We start from the raw sequence: 13,286 nt of genomic DNA, 5'->3' as shown, positions 1-13,286 counted from the left end.
GCTGAATGTGGTGGATTTCTTTATTAATATATGTCATTTATCCAAAGTGCATACATACATTTTACATATGGGTGGTCCAGGGAATTGAACCGACAACCCTGGTGGTGCAAGCACCATGCTCTACCAACTGAGCTACAGAGGACCACCTCTTTGACAGGGGGAGGTAGGGGAATGACTGCTAATAGGACAGGGCTCAGCTATGGACGCCGTCTTGGTGATGTAATACACTCCGCTCGCATTGCAGAGCACGGTTCGCTTTGAGGAGGAGACGAGATGTGCGCTGACACATTAGGAGGCGCGTGCACTGACATGAACTCGCTGACACGCACACAGACTACTAGAACGTAAAAGGACACAAAGATACACACTTATTCTTAACACTATCACAACCTATGGGAATGCTCACACACACGTTTAAACGGCTGGCCAGGTCAAGCCAACCGACACCTATGTTAATGGTCCCCTGCTGGCAACCGGAGGCAGAACCTTGGAGCAGGGGGGTGCAGGGGGTTGCAGGTGGTAGGACAGAGAGAACGGGATAACACTATTTTGTCTTCTTCTCTGCGTCTCCCCGTGCTTCACCCCACAATCCCCCTGAAGCAACACCGAGAGGAGCTGCTTGGGAAGGAGGGTGTGCCTAAAGCGGGTTTCATGTTACACATGCAGAGGCGTCTTTGCGCTGAGCAAGCCATTGTTTGAGATGGAAGGAGGTGGTGTGCAGAGGTTCTACCAAGCAGCATGTGAGGTGCTGGGCTTTGAGGTCATCCACCCAAGGTTCTAATGATTTCAGCTCTCCATTGGTGATGTGTTCAACCTAGCAGTGAACAAAGCTCATTGTGTGACTAATGTGAAGTGAGTAATGTATACTTACTACTGGGACTAGAGAAAGGAAGGTTGGGACTACACCCATTGGCAGGTGTTTTCTAATGAGCAGACCAATGTAAGAAGGATATGTAGGTAGGCTGTTTTAGCATGTGGCATATCTAACCTGGGTCACATCTGCCATTACACAAAGCACATACCAGTGGCATCATAACAAACAAACAGACAGACAGACAAACAAACAGACAGACAGACAGACAGACGTGCACTATTTCTCCAATTTACTTTAAATTGATTTTAAAATGACTGTTATCATCAAAATGTGTGTTTTTTCCTAAACTGCTATAAAAAAGGCTGGGGGGGTTTGGTTTGCAGATTAACACACTGCGTTTCAAAGATAATCTGTCCGCGGCAGATGTGTGTCAGCAGGTCAGAGGAGAGCAGAGGAAAGAAGGGAGAGGCAGGCAGGAGGGAGAGGCAGGCAGGAGGGAGAGGCAGGCAGGAGGGAGAGGCAGGCAGGAGGGAGAGGCAGGCAGGCGGGAGAGGCAGGCAGGAGGGAGAGGCAGGCAGGCGGGAGAGGCAGGCAGGCGGGAGAGGCAGGCAGGAGGGAGAGGCAGGCAGGAGGGAGAGGCAGGCAGGAGGGAGAGGCAGGCAGGCGGGAGAGGCAGGCAGGAGGGAGAGGCAGGCAGGAGGGAGAGGCAGGCAGGAGGGAGAGGCAGGCAGGCGGGCGGGGAGGTCCATCATTCCCAGAGTCCATCACCATGCTGGCGCCCCAGGGACATAAATCCTGGAAATGTGGCTGAGCCTTGACGACTATTACCCCCTCCATCACCCGTCCAAACCCGCTCACACAGCCATCATTCTGAGTGGGGGAGGGGAGATGCCTCTACATCCCTCACTATTACCCCCTAACCATCTCTTCACTTCACTATGGATGACTGCAAATGCCACCAAGAAGAGGAGCCCTGACATGTAATTAAGTGTCATTGTTAGGGACACAATTCTTTGGTCACCTCAGTGTTCACAGTAGAAGGAGCAGGTGGTGCCACTGCCACAGCAAACCGGTGAAGCAAGAAAATGAAGGGGATGATGGAGGGACCCTCCCTACAGGAGGATTAAAAGCCTAGTTCACTAATTTTGTGGAACTAATGTTTTAAATTGTATTCTTATCAGAGGGTGCTGCACCCTCAGCCACACTACTTTCCTGCAGCCATCACTGTATATATTTGGCATGGCTAATGTTATATTAAATATTCATCCATTTAATCAGGGCATTTTGACATTGTTTGAGCATGTCTTGGTGCATTGGTACTGTCTTCAGTGTCCTGTTGCTGGGCGGTGATGGGCATAAACGGATCCTCTTTTTGCCGGTTGGACAATAGCGCACCAACCCGGACCAGTCTCCAGAGGCTACACAGACGGGTTTTTTTATACTGACATATGGATAGATAAATATAACCTAACATCCCATCCTTCCGCAGACTACATTGCCTGTAAGTAGGGAACCGATTCACGCTCCCATTCCTACAATCACTGGACATCATTGTTATGGGTGTCCAAGCAGAAGTGGCCAAACATAAAATATAATGGTAATGGCGACCGAGTAAGGCAATTTAAATAAAAATGAATCGACTAAATTAGGTAGCCTATATCCCCATGATGTCACATTGATTCTATCCCTGGGCTATTCATAGCCAACAACATTATTAATATGTAAGAAGTGCTGTGATTCAGCATGAGACAAATGAGGATAGAGAGTTTTCAGTGTCTTTTCATGTTTTCTATAAAAGCCAAGGCGCGCTGTATCAGAATGTCTGTTCGGATTGGTTGATGAATAATGCAACAGGGACTCCGACCGTAATCCTGCCTTTGTGTCGCCTGGCTCCATCATTGCCATAGTGACAGCAGCAGCCTCGGGGGAGCAATCTTGGTGCATCGGCTCGCCACTATTACCCCGTAACACCGATACAGAGAGTGGGTCATTGCTGAAAGGCAATTGTGTCATCCGGCTCTCCAAAAACCAATACAACTTCCATGCAATTGCCTCTCTTTGGAATTGACCCATTGCCCGACAATATCCCACCCATAATGTCATCTCATAACCCAAATAAAATATCGGTTAACGTCTTGGGAAAAGATAGCCTATGGTGCAGTGCTCAATGACACTATTCTGAGAGTGAGGGCATGACCAGTCGGCTCTAGCCTACAATAGAGGACTCACTGGCCCCCTTTGTTGGACTGACTCTCTGTGCAAGTGTGTTTAGTCACTGGCTTCACGGTGGTCAGCCTATCATACACATCCGAGGGGAAACAAAGAGACAACCCTTGCTTTCTTGTGAGTAAAAACGTATTCGATTTCTTACCATGTACAAAGAGGGGAATCAAGTGTAGAACCAGAATGATTGACAGCATCATTTGCCTCCAGCATCCCGTGCAAAACCTCGCTTCCTTTCCGTTCATTCCTGCGTGTGATAATGGCCAGAAAATCTGATGAAAATCCCTCTGAAAATGAAGTGTTCAAAATAGAAATAATCCGAATTGTAAATCTTTTGATTTGATTTGTGCCCCCTATCCACGTTTAGACTCCCGCCTCCCTGCACTTCCCCATAGTAACTTCGTCTTGAGTGGTGTGCTCGTATTTACTTCTCCCGCTTCTTCAATTAGCCACAGTTCAACCGTTCAAGGCCCCGTCGCCACCGAATATCGGCCAGACGGAGACCTCGCACAGCCAAGGATGGACGTTCCGTACTGGAGCTGAGTTGAGCGCAAGCGAAAGCTGCGGCTCCGTTTGTTTTTGATTAGAGCGATGGCACTTCACCATAGGACGACAGGCAACGCTCCGCGGAATGTGATGCTATCGGCACTGCTCTCACCATATGGGAAGGGGAAAGGATTGTTGCTGCCCCCCTCCTCCCGTCTCCTACTCCTACCCCTCCTCTTCCTAAGGCTTTTTTCCTTTCAATAATTTGGACCAATTTGCTATTCAACCGAGACTATTGGATCTTGCCAGTGCACACACTCAGCTCGGCGCTTCAGCAGCCTTTTAAACACAATTTATCAACGGAGACTTAAAATAAAAATATATATAATAATTGGCGTGAGTGCGCAGGCGTATGCTTATGTTCCACTGTCAAATGTTTCAAGCATTTCCCTGAAGAGATTGATGCTTTGGCCAAATGTTCGAATAAATCAAGTGAAATATAAATCATGGGTTTTAAGCACTGTGCTCAAACTCCGATTCGGTCCATGGGCCACATGCCACATAACACATAACAGTTGGATGAGAGGGAAATTTAAAGTAAAGTAATGTTTTAATGCTTTAGAAACAACATGTTTTTGGTTAATTGTTTGTTCAGATAAAGAAACAAACAGCAGAGAGGGGCGGGGTGTGATAGACTTTGGGATGCAGTGATGAATGCATGAGGGCCCAGAGTACTGACGGTGGGGGTCCCACACATTCTTTCACAAGCTACCAGCTCTCACAGTCTCAGGTCAGAATAAGGCTACACGTTCAACCATGTTTGTCAAACGAGAAAGTTCTTCCAAAAATGAAATTTCAAGGGTAAGTTTAAATATTAACTGGATTTTTACCGTTAGGGTTAAGTTTAGATATTAACTGGAGTTTTACGGTTAGGGTTAAGTTTAGGCATTAACTCTGGATTTTTACAGTTAGGGTTAAGTTTAGATATTAACTGGATTTTTACAGTTAGGGTTAAGTTTAGATATTAACTGGAGTTTTACGGTTAGGGTTAAGTTTAGGCATTAACTCTGGATTTTTACAGTTAGGGTTAAGTTTAGATATTAACTGGATTTTTACAGTTAGGGTTAAGTTTAGGCATTAACTGGATTTTTACGGTTAGGGTTAAGTTTAGATATTAACTCTGGATTTTTACAGTTAAGGTTAAGTTTAGGCATTAACTCTGGATTTTTACGGTTAGGGTTAAGTTTAGGCATTAACTCTGGATTTTTACAGTTAGGGTTAAGTTTAGATATTAACTCTGGATTTTCACAGTTAGGGTTAAGTTTAGGCATTAACTCTGGATTTTTACCGTTAGGGTTAAGTTTAGATATTAACTGGATTTTTACGGTGAGGGTTAAGTTTAGGCATTAACTGGATTTTTACGGTTAGGGTTAAGTTTAGACATTAACTCTGGATTTTTACGGTTAGGGTTAAGTTTAGGCATTAACTGGATTTTTACAGTTAGGGTTAAGTTTAGATATTAACTGGATTTTTACGGTTAGGGTTAAGTTTAGGCATTAACTGGATTTTTACGGTTAGGGTTAAGTTTAGGCATTAACTCTGGATTTTTACAGTTAGGGTTAAGTTTAGATATTAACTGGATTTTTACGGTTAGGGTTAAGTTTTGGCATTAACTCTGGATTTTTACAGTTAGGGTTAAGTTTAGATATTAACTGGATTTTTACGGTTAGGGTTAAGTTCAGGCATTAACTCTGGATTTTTACAGTTAGGGTTAAGTTTAGATATTAACTGGATTTTTACAGTTAGGGTTAAGTTTAGGAATTAACTCTGAATGGATAGGCTTAAAACAATAATATCAAAAACAACTTTCTATTGCTGGATTCCAACATGCAACCTTTGGAATCAGAGGCAGATGCTTGAAGCTACTTAACAGTGCTCATTGTTGCCCCTAGTGGGCGTTTTACACTTCATCTCCCAACTTTCTCAGACATGGGTGGACTTAGAATACTGACTTGTATCACGGGTGACCTGGCTGGCCACCATGGAGGATGACCATGGAGGAAGATGGGAAGTAGCCCCGACAGCAGGCTTTTATGTTGGGTGTGTGTGCGTGTTTTTGTGAGCATGCGAATGCTTGCCCTCACACGCATGTGTGTGTGTGTGTGTGTGTGTTACAAGTTAATACAAAATAAATACAAAATTAGAAAATGCTACATTTGTCAAATTAATTGTGAAAAGTAAGTCAAGTAGAAATGCAGTGTGAAACAAATTAATAATTGACTGTCCTAATCCAAATTAGACTATTCAACGTTTTCACGTAAGCAGAGTTCAGCTAAATGAAGGATGGTACTCACACATCCTACCTCTCCAACACACCTGACCTGACCTGAGAATGATCACTTTGCTTTCCTGTGAGGGCTTTGTGTGTGTTTGTGTGTATATGTGTGTGCTCGCGCCCTGCAGATTACCTCAAGCAGTCTGCAGCCCCCCTGCCTACCAATAAACCTCTTTGGGGGAACAGACAGACAGTACAGTACAGTACAGTACACTCAGACCACTCATTCTCCCCTCAATGGACTTTGCTGAGATCTTCAAATCATCTATCAGAACTATCCTTCATCAACTGTTCTCAGAGTTTGCAGTCTCCATGCTTTTTAAACAAATTAGAGACTTTGTTAGCATCCTCTATGTTCTGAGTGACTGTGTATATATAACATTTTTAGATGGGGTCGATTAGGTCACAGCGACTTGACTTTCACTACCCCCTCTACTCACGGGGTAACCCCCTTTATTTGCCCTTAAGAAATGCATCCTCCCGGAGCTGAATCAGCCATTTGACTATGTGCAAGTCAGGTTGATTGGTTAGAAGAGGGGATTTCCCCAATGCCCAAAAAGACCCCCCTAAACCACCTCACCCCAGATCTGTCTCTGGGCGTCATGTACTCATTTTGGGGTTAATGCCTCTTACAGCTTTCATGTCTGCTCTAACCAGGACTGTTGTTATGACAGCCTCACCAATCTGTTTCATTTTGAGCACGGGGCCATCAACAACATTGGGATTAGACATAAATCCTTACTCTCCTCTCCCCAAAAATATGACTGACCCCCCCCACTTATTATCCGGTTGCGGTGACACAGGGTTACTGGGTACAGGCAGGCATGCACGCACACAATAACAAAACAAACAATGTAACAACTAGGCGGTTTCTCAGACACCCTGGGGCAAGACTGAGGTCATCGTAGGTCAGACTGGAAAGGTGGGAGGTTCAAAGGTCATACCTACCCATCTAACCAAAAAAGAAAAAACTGAGGCTTTTGGATTTTCCCCTCTGATTCCCGTTTTCTTAAATTTTCTAGGAACACCTACCTTGAGCTCTGTTGTTGGAATGTTCTCAGAATGTTTCTAAAGCTATTGTAGATTATACCGTTGACAAACAGACAATAGACCGTTATCTCTAACCTTTATCTAAGAAACACTGCAAGATATTTGCTGTGTGGGTAACATATCCTGTGTCAGGTATGAACATGATAAAGTAAGATTGGAGAAGAGTTTAACAGATGTCATTCAGGTCATTCAATGACCAACATCACTGTATATACTTACTAATAATATCTCATTATGGTTTCATTATTACAGCGGTGTGTCAGATAGCACTAATGAGGCCAGACAATGACCTTTTAGGCTGCTTCTCTTCTGAATTCCAGCTATACATGCCCAGTGAACACGCTCACGTGGGAGTTTGAGACAGAGGGAGAGACAGTGTGCGTGTGGGGGGCTTCTGTGTGTGTGTGTCTGTGTGTGTCTGTGTGTGCACCTACTCGTAGTATTGTGTGTGGTGTGGCATGAGGTCTTTATTAATGAACTGGAGAAGAGTAGGTGGCTATTTTTCTCATGCGGCTTACATAGTTTCCTGGATGAGAGTGCATAGTAACATGCATGGTACCTCTGGTTGTGACATGCATACGAGTCATACAATGCATATTCTGATGGACAGACACGCACAGATTTCATTTTACAGATCCATGGTCCAGATGTATTTTACAATCCACTTCCAGACCAGTTAAAACACAGACTGCCACAGCCTTCCCTTTTTCTCCATCCCTCTTTGTCCTCCTCCTCCCTCCTCCCACCGACTCCTTTTTTCCGTTGCCGTCTGAGCAGTGCTGCTATTCCTAGTGCCGGGTTGGGCTTTGGTGAACACAAGCTGACGTGCTGCTAACCAGAGCAGAACTAAACTGTTTGTGCCCCCCCTTTTAAACTCCCCCTCCCTCCAAAAACCCCTCCCCCTTCACTTAAACCCCAAACATAGCACGTTGCACTGGCCGCCAATCATCCAAACCATCGTCCCCCCTCCTCCATACGTACTGTACATAAGCTTCAGCCTCACCCGTTCCAATCACCACCCCCCCCCCCCTCCCCCTCTCTCTGCACCCAGCAGCAACATTTTCCTCATCCTTCTCTCTCTCTCGCACGCTCTCTCTCTTCCTCCCTCCTCCGGCAGAAAAGCTTCAATAATTTGCAAGAGCGTTTGTTACTATGTACATAGCCAAGGCTAACCACCCACTCACAGGCTCCAGAAACTAAGACGGGAGTATACAAGAATGGTCTAATACACAGATGGAAACACACACACACGCGCACCCACGCAAACGCACAACACACACACATTAACAAACTGACTTCTCTTTTTTCCCTTGTTAACCAGACATACCCTGGACCAGTTTTCCTCTCTGCATATTTACCCGTGTCAAAATAAAGCACCGCCTGGCACGTGTCAATATTTGATCGCCTCTCGTACGTCAATTCCAGTAAACCATTGAGATCAATTTAGCAACGCTGGCTCCAATGAGACCGGTGGATGTTAGGCACATGAACCAGTTAGCCGAGGCCAATGACCAATATGAGAGAGAGTTGAGAGGGGCTGGCGACTCATGACTCCGCCATTCCTAATTCTACAGACTCCACGTTGACATAGTGAGTCAGTAAATACAAGGTTCATACAAGGTAAATACGTGCTTCAACACCTGCATTGCTTGCTGTTTGGGGTTTTAGACTGGGGTTTCTGTACAGCACTTTGAGATATCAGCTGATGTACGAAGGGCTTTATAAATACAATGGATTTGATTTGATTCATGAATAAATAAGGCATGACAGTGTCATCAACAGCAAAGTAGGGCCTGTTGAAGCGTTGGCGTGGGGGGTCTGGGTAGAGAGAACAATGTAAGTAAGTCGCACACAACACACATACACTTTGATAGTATCAGACTGCATTTCTGTACTGTATTATATCACATAGTCAAAGTGGGCCGTGGATATAGAGGACAATCCAAGACACTGTAGCCTACTGTCGAGCCACTGAGGATTTCTTCTTGCATAATTGGAAGTTTGAGACAGAAGCAGACAAAATGGATGCAGGTAATGAGGGAGATGGAGCGAAACGGAATGTTTATGTATCCGTCGCCCAGGACGCAATGAAGTGTGGGAACGCAGGTAATAATAGCTTGTGTGTGTGTGTGTGTGTGTGTGTGTGTGTGTGTGTGTGTGGATAGAGAGAAAGAGAAAGAGAGAGAGCTCTATTGTCATTGTCCCCTCATGTGTTCACAGCTAATGCGTTCTCATCAAATACCGAGCAGAAAGATGACAGAACTGCAGGAATCCATGCGGGGGCTGCCAGAGTTGCTTTGCCCATTAGGAAGCACTGAAACCTCTTGTCGACAGCACTTTTACAGCCTATGACTGGGATAATTAGCTAAGTACTGCTCAGCAATGGCTTTCACTCAATCAGTCGAGCGGAAGAACAGAATCAGAGCAATTGAAAGGAACATTTGGTAGTCCTGTGTACAACTAAAAGCACGGTAAGTGAGGCTGATTGTGTGTGTGTGTGTGTGTGTAATGTTACTTTATGCATGAGTCATCCATTGCCAGTGGTTACATTGCATCTGGACAACTGAATGGCATCTAAATGTGATTTCAGGGTAGTTCACACTGGCCTTTTTCAGTGTCATTTACAGGTCACAGTTTACTTCATAGGGGAGAAGGGGGAGACGGGCGACTGCAGTACAACGACAGACAGGTTTTTTAACAGCTTGTTTGACCATTTCCCTCCAAAAATACAGTAAATATTGAGTAATAACTGAGAATTGTCGGGCAATACTACCGTAAGTGAATATGGTCTGATACCTGCGTTGGAGTAATTACAAGAATGAGATGAGAATGTCTGTGAGGATAGAGGGATGGTGGGTGAAGGAGATGGAGAGATAAGGAGAGGCTTGCATACGTCACTCCTTTCCCCATCACCCCCTCTGGCAGTGTGAACCGCCGCCCTACTTTAACATCCTCCATCTTTAATAAACCCCTCGCTCGCATCCCCCTCAGCGCTTACAGTATGAGACATCAACCTGTCAGACAGGAGCACAACACACACACACACACACACACACACACACACACACACACGTGACCAGTATGTGCACACACACGTGACCAGTATGTGCACACACACGCGCAACACTTGTATTAGCGCAAAAGCTGATGTGTGGTGAAGTCTCTGGCACAAAATGGCTGCCGTGCACCACCTACTCTAAGTGGATGCTATGTATTGGTGGTGGATGGAGTTAACCATACAGAATGTGAAGTGCTTGATGCATGGTGTAAGCTCTGTTTCAACGCAGTCCATGATTATTATCATTATAGCACTAAGCCACTGTTCTCTGACACTAACCAGTGAGATAGACTGCCCATGGCGCTACTTGCTCTGGTGCTCTACAGTGAAAAAAATGTCGCCATGGCAACACCCTCCGACAAAAGGGCAAGGACCCTCTGTGCGTCAGATAGAGATGGAACCTACCTGTTACACAGGCACAGGCGTACGCACACACACACACACACACACTTTTGAAACACGCTGCTAAAAATAAAAAATAAACAGATGTTGCTCACACAGGCTGGCATTATTTGCTTCATCCGTCCCTACATTTGCATTGCGCTGGTAATATGTTATCAATGGCACAGAGCATTTACTGCATCCACATAGAAAACTGGGAAATGACGCCTAGGTTTGTATGCATTATGGTAAGGAAATGTTTGGGAGGACACTTCTCTCCTCTTCCCAATACCCTATTCATAGACCTGTTTAGGGCCTGTCAACACAAATCACTTCATATTCATGAATCTGTTTATGGATGATACTTATGCATCTGTTTATGTTTACAGACACTAAATCAAGCACATAGAGCTGGACTGTCGGTCCAAAGGGAAGGATGAAATTGATACACTATTGACATAACTAGCAAGCAAGACAGCTGGGCTGAGGCTAAAAACAGTTTGAAACAATAGCAGCGTGTTTGTCTACTTCAATTACTAAGGGTCCTTCATCTGTTGCCTAAGCAACCAAAGAGAGGAACCTGAAAGACGGGACTACAAAGAGAGCAGAGGGGAAAAATAAATAGTAAAAAATCAAGGTAAAGGTAAGCTGAGGAGAATGACATAAAGGGGGGGAATCCGAGGAGAGAAAGGGACTGTGAAGTAGAGCCATGCTTCAGCTGTGAAGAGTAACGCTCAACGGTGGTGGCAGAATCGGCACAGCTGTGGGAGGGCAGAGGGAGACACTGTGCCAATTATGAGACATCTAAACTCATCCAGGGAGCAGCTTGTCTCTATCCCCGTGCCCATCAGCAGCACACTCTCTCGCTGCGTCTATCTCTACCACTCACTCAGCTGGGGAAGAGGAGGGAGAGTGTATGGGGGACAAAGGGAGGAGTGTGGATCGGGAGGTTGATCCCCTTGTCTTCTTTCCTCTGTGACCACTGATAAACACAAGGACTGGATAGGTGTCCTGTCCACCATATTGCCATGCTTTTATACTGAACCAAAATGCAAACGCAATACACAATAATTTCAAAGATTTGACTAAGTTACAGTTCAGATAAGGAAATAAGGCAATTGAAATAAATTCATTAGGCCATAATCTATGGATTTCACATGACTGGGAATACTGATATGAATCTGTTGGTAACAGACACTTTCATTTAAAAAAGGTAGGGGCGTGGATCAGAAAACCAGTCAGTATCTGGTGTGACCACAATTTGCCTCAGCGCAACATCTCCTTCGCATAGATCAGGTTGTTGATTGTGGCCTCTGAAATGTTGTCCTACTCCTCTTCAATGGCTGTGCGAAGTTGCTGGATATTAGCGTAACACGCTGTCGTGCACGTCAATCCAGAGCATCCCAAACATGTTCAATGGGTGACATGTCTGGAGAGTATGCAGGCCACGGAAGAACTGGGCCATTTTCAGCTTCCAGGAATTGTGTACAGATCATTGCGACGTGGGGCTGGGCAATATCATGCTGAAACATGAGGTGATGGTGGCTGATAAATGGCACGACCATGGGCCTCAGGATCTCAGCACGTTATCTCTGGGCTTTGAAATTGCCATCGATAAAATAAAAATGTGTTTGTTGTCCGTAGCTGCCCATACCACATCCCCACCACCACCATGGGACACTCTGTTCACAACGTTGACATCAGTACACCGCTCACCCACACAATGCCATACACGTGGTCTGCAGTTGTGAGGCCGATTGGACGTACTGCCAAATTCTCTAAAACCACTTTGGAGGTGGCTTATGGTAGATAAATTAACATTCAAATGTCTGTCAACAGCTCTCATGCCAACTGCACGCTCCCTCAACCGTGGCATTGTGTTGTGTCCCCAGCACAAGGTGCACCAGGATAATGATCATGCTGTTTAATCATCTTATTGATATGCCACACCTGTCAGGTGGATAGATTATCTTGGCTAATAGAAATGCTCACTAACAGGTAAGTCAATTTGTGCAGAACATTTGAGAAATGTGTACATATGGAACATTTCTGGGATTTATTTCAGCTAATGAAACCAACACTTTACATGTTGCATTTATAGAGGAGCTGTTCAAAACATTGAGCCTGTTTATGTGAAGAGAAGTAGATCTTACAGAGTAGGGGTCGGCAACCCTGTTCGGTTTCAGGCACCACACCTGACCAACTGAGCTGATTGATCAGTTCAATGATCGCCTAAACTCAACAACCTGGTCTTTCAGGTCAGTTAAATTAAAAACATGAAGTGCCTGCAGCACTCCAGGACCAGAGTTGTCTGACTCTGTTCTAAAGGGTGATGCTTTGTCATTAATGTTTCTGTACGATCATTGTTTCCCTCCTCTATGGCTGCTCAGATGGCACAAAAAACACCCCTCCCCACCAAAGACATAATCGCCCCTCATCCCTCTCAATAACATCCTCCTTGGTCAATCTGCATGGGCAGAGAAATCCCCCCTCCCGCCAGATTACAGTGCTGGCTGCCTGGGAATAGGGCTTAAATGACATCAGGATGAATAGATGCTGTTATCATTTTTCCTCATATGCATTTGCAGCTGCTGCATAAGAGCCTAAGCAGCAAAACAACCACACAAAGACCATCTCTCCTCTGTAGCACTTTGCCCTAGACCCCTCACCAGTCAAAAGCTGATTGTTTTGCTTTGAGGTGTGGTTTTGTGTCTGACAGTGTTTAATATGAAATATGGCTTTAGTTATTTTTTTGCTAGCATAAAATGATTACCCCAAAATATGTATAGAGAAAGATAGGAAAGAGAATATTCTAAACTTCCTATTTCCCAGGATAATATGACCATTTCGTCATGTTCTAGTCTAGATATTGTAGTCCCTCCCTGAAATAATACAAATCTATAAATTCAATCAAGTGTAAGCACCAAATCCAACATTTT

General features: G+C 44.9%; 1 protein-coding gene across 6 annotated transcripts in view; it reads right to left on the bottom strand.

The window, feature by feature from the left end:
* Positions 1 to 3,826, bottom strand: part of LOC135522226 (chondroitin sulfate proteoglycan 5-like) — a 36,409-nt gene extending 32,583 nt beyond the window's left edge. For 2 of the 6 annotated variants that reach the window (XM_064948291.1, XM_064948297.1), the window contains exon 1: positions 3,186 to 3,825. In XM_064948291.1, the coding sequence (XP_064804363.1) occupies positions 3,186 to 3,282 (97 nt within the window). In that variant the 5' untranslated portion in view covers positions 3,283 to 3,825. Of the gene's footprint in view, positions 1 to 3,185 lie in introns of all 6 variants that reach the window. The other 4 variants (XM_064948292.1, XM_064948294.1, XM_064948296.1 and 1 more) reach the window with 4 other exon arrangements.
* Positions 3,827 to 13,286: the final 9,460 nt, after the last annotated feature.

The sequence above is a fragment of the Oncorhynchus masou genome, chromosome 30 (genome assembly GCF_036934945.1).
Source record: "Oncorhynchus masou masou isolate Uvic2021 chromosome 30, UVic_Omas_1.1, whole genome shotgun sequence".
NCBI classification, from domain to species: domain Eukaryota; kingdom Metazoa; phylum Chordata; class Actinopteri; order Salmoniformes; family Salmonidae; genus Oncorhynchus; species Oncorhynchus masou.
Note: the sequence above shows the minus strand (reverse complement) of the source record. Positions and strands in the feature narration are given on the sequence as shown.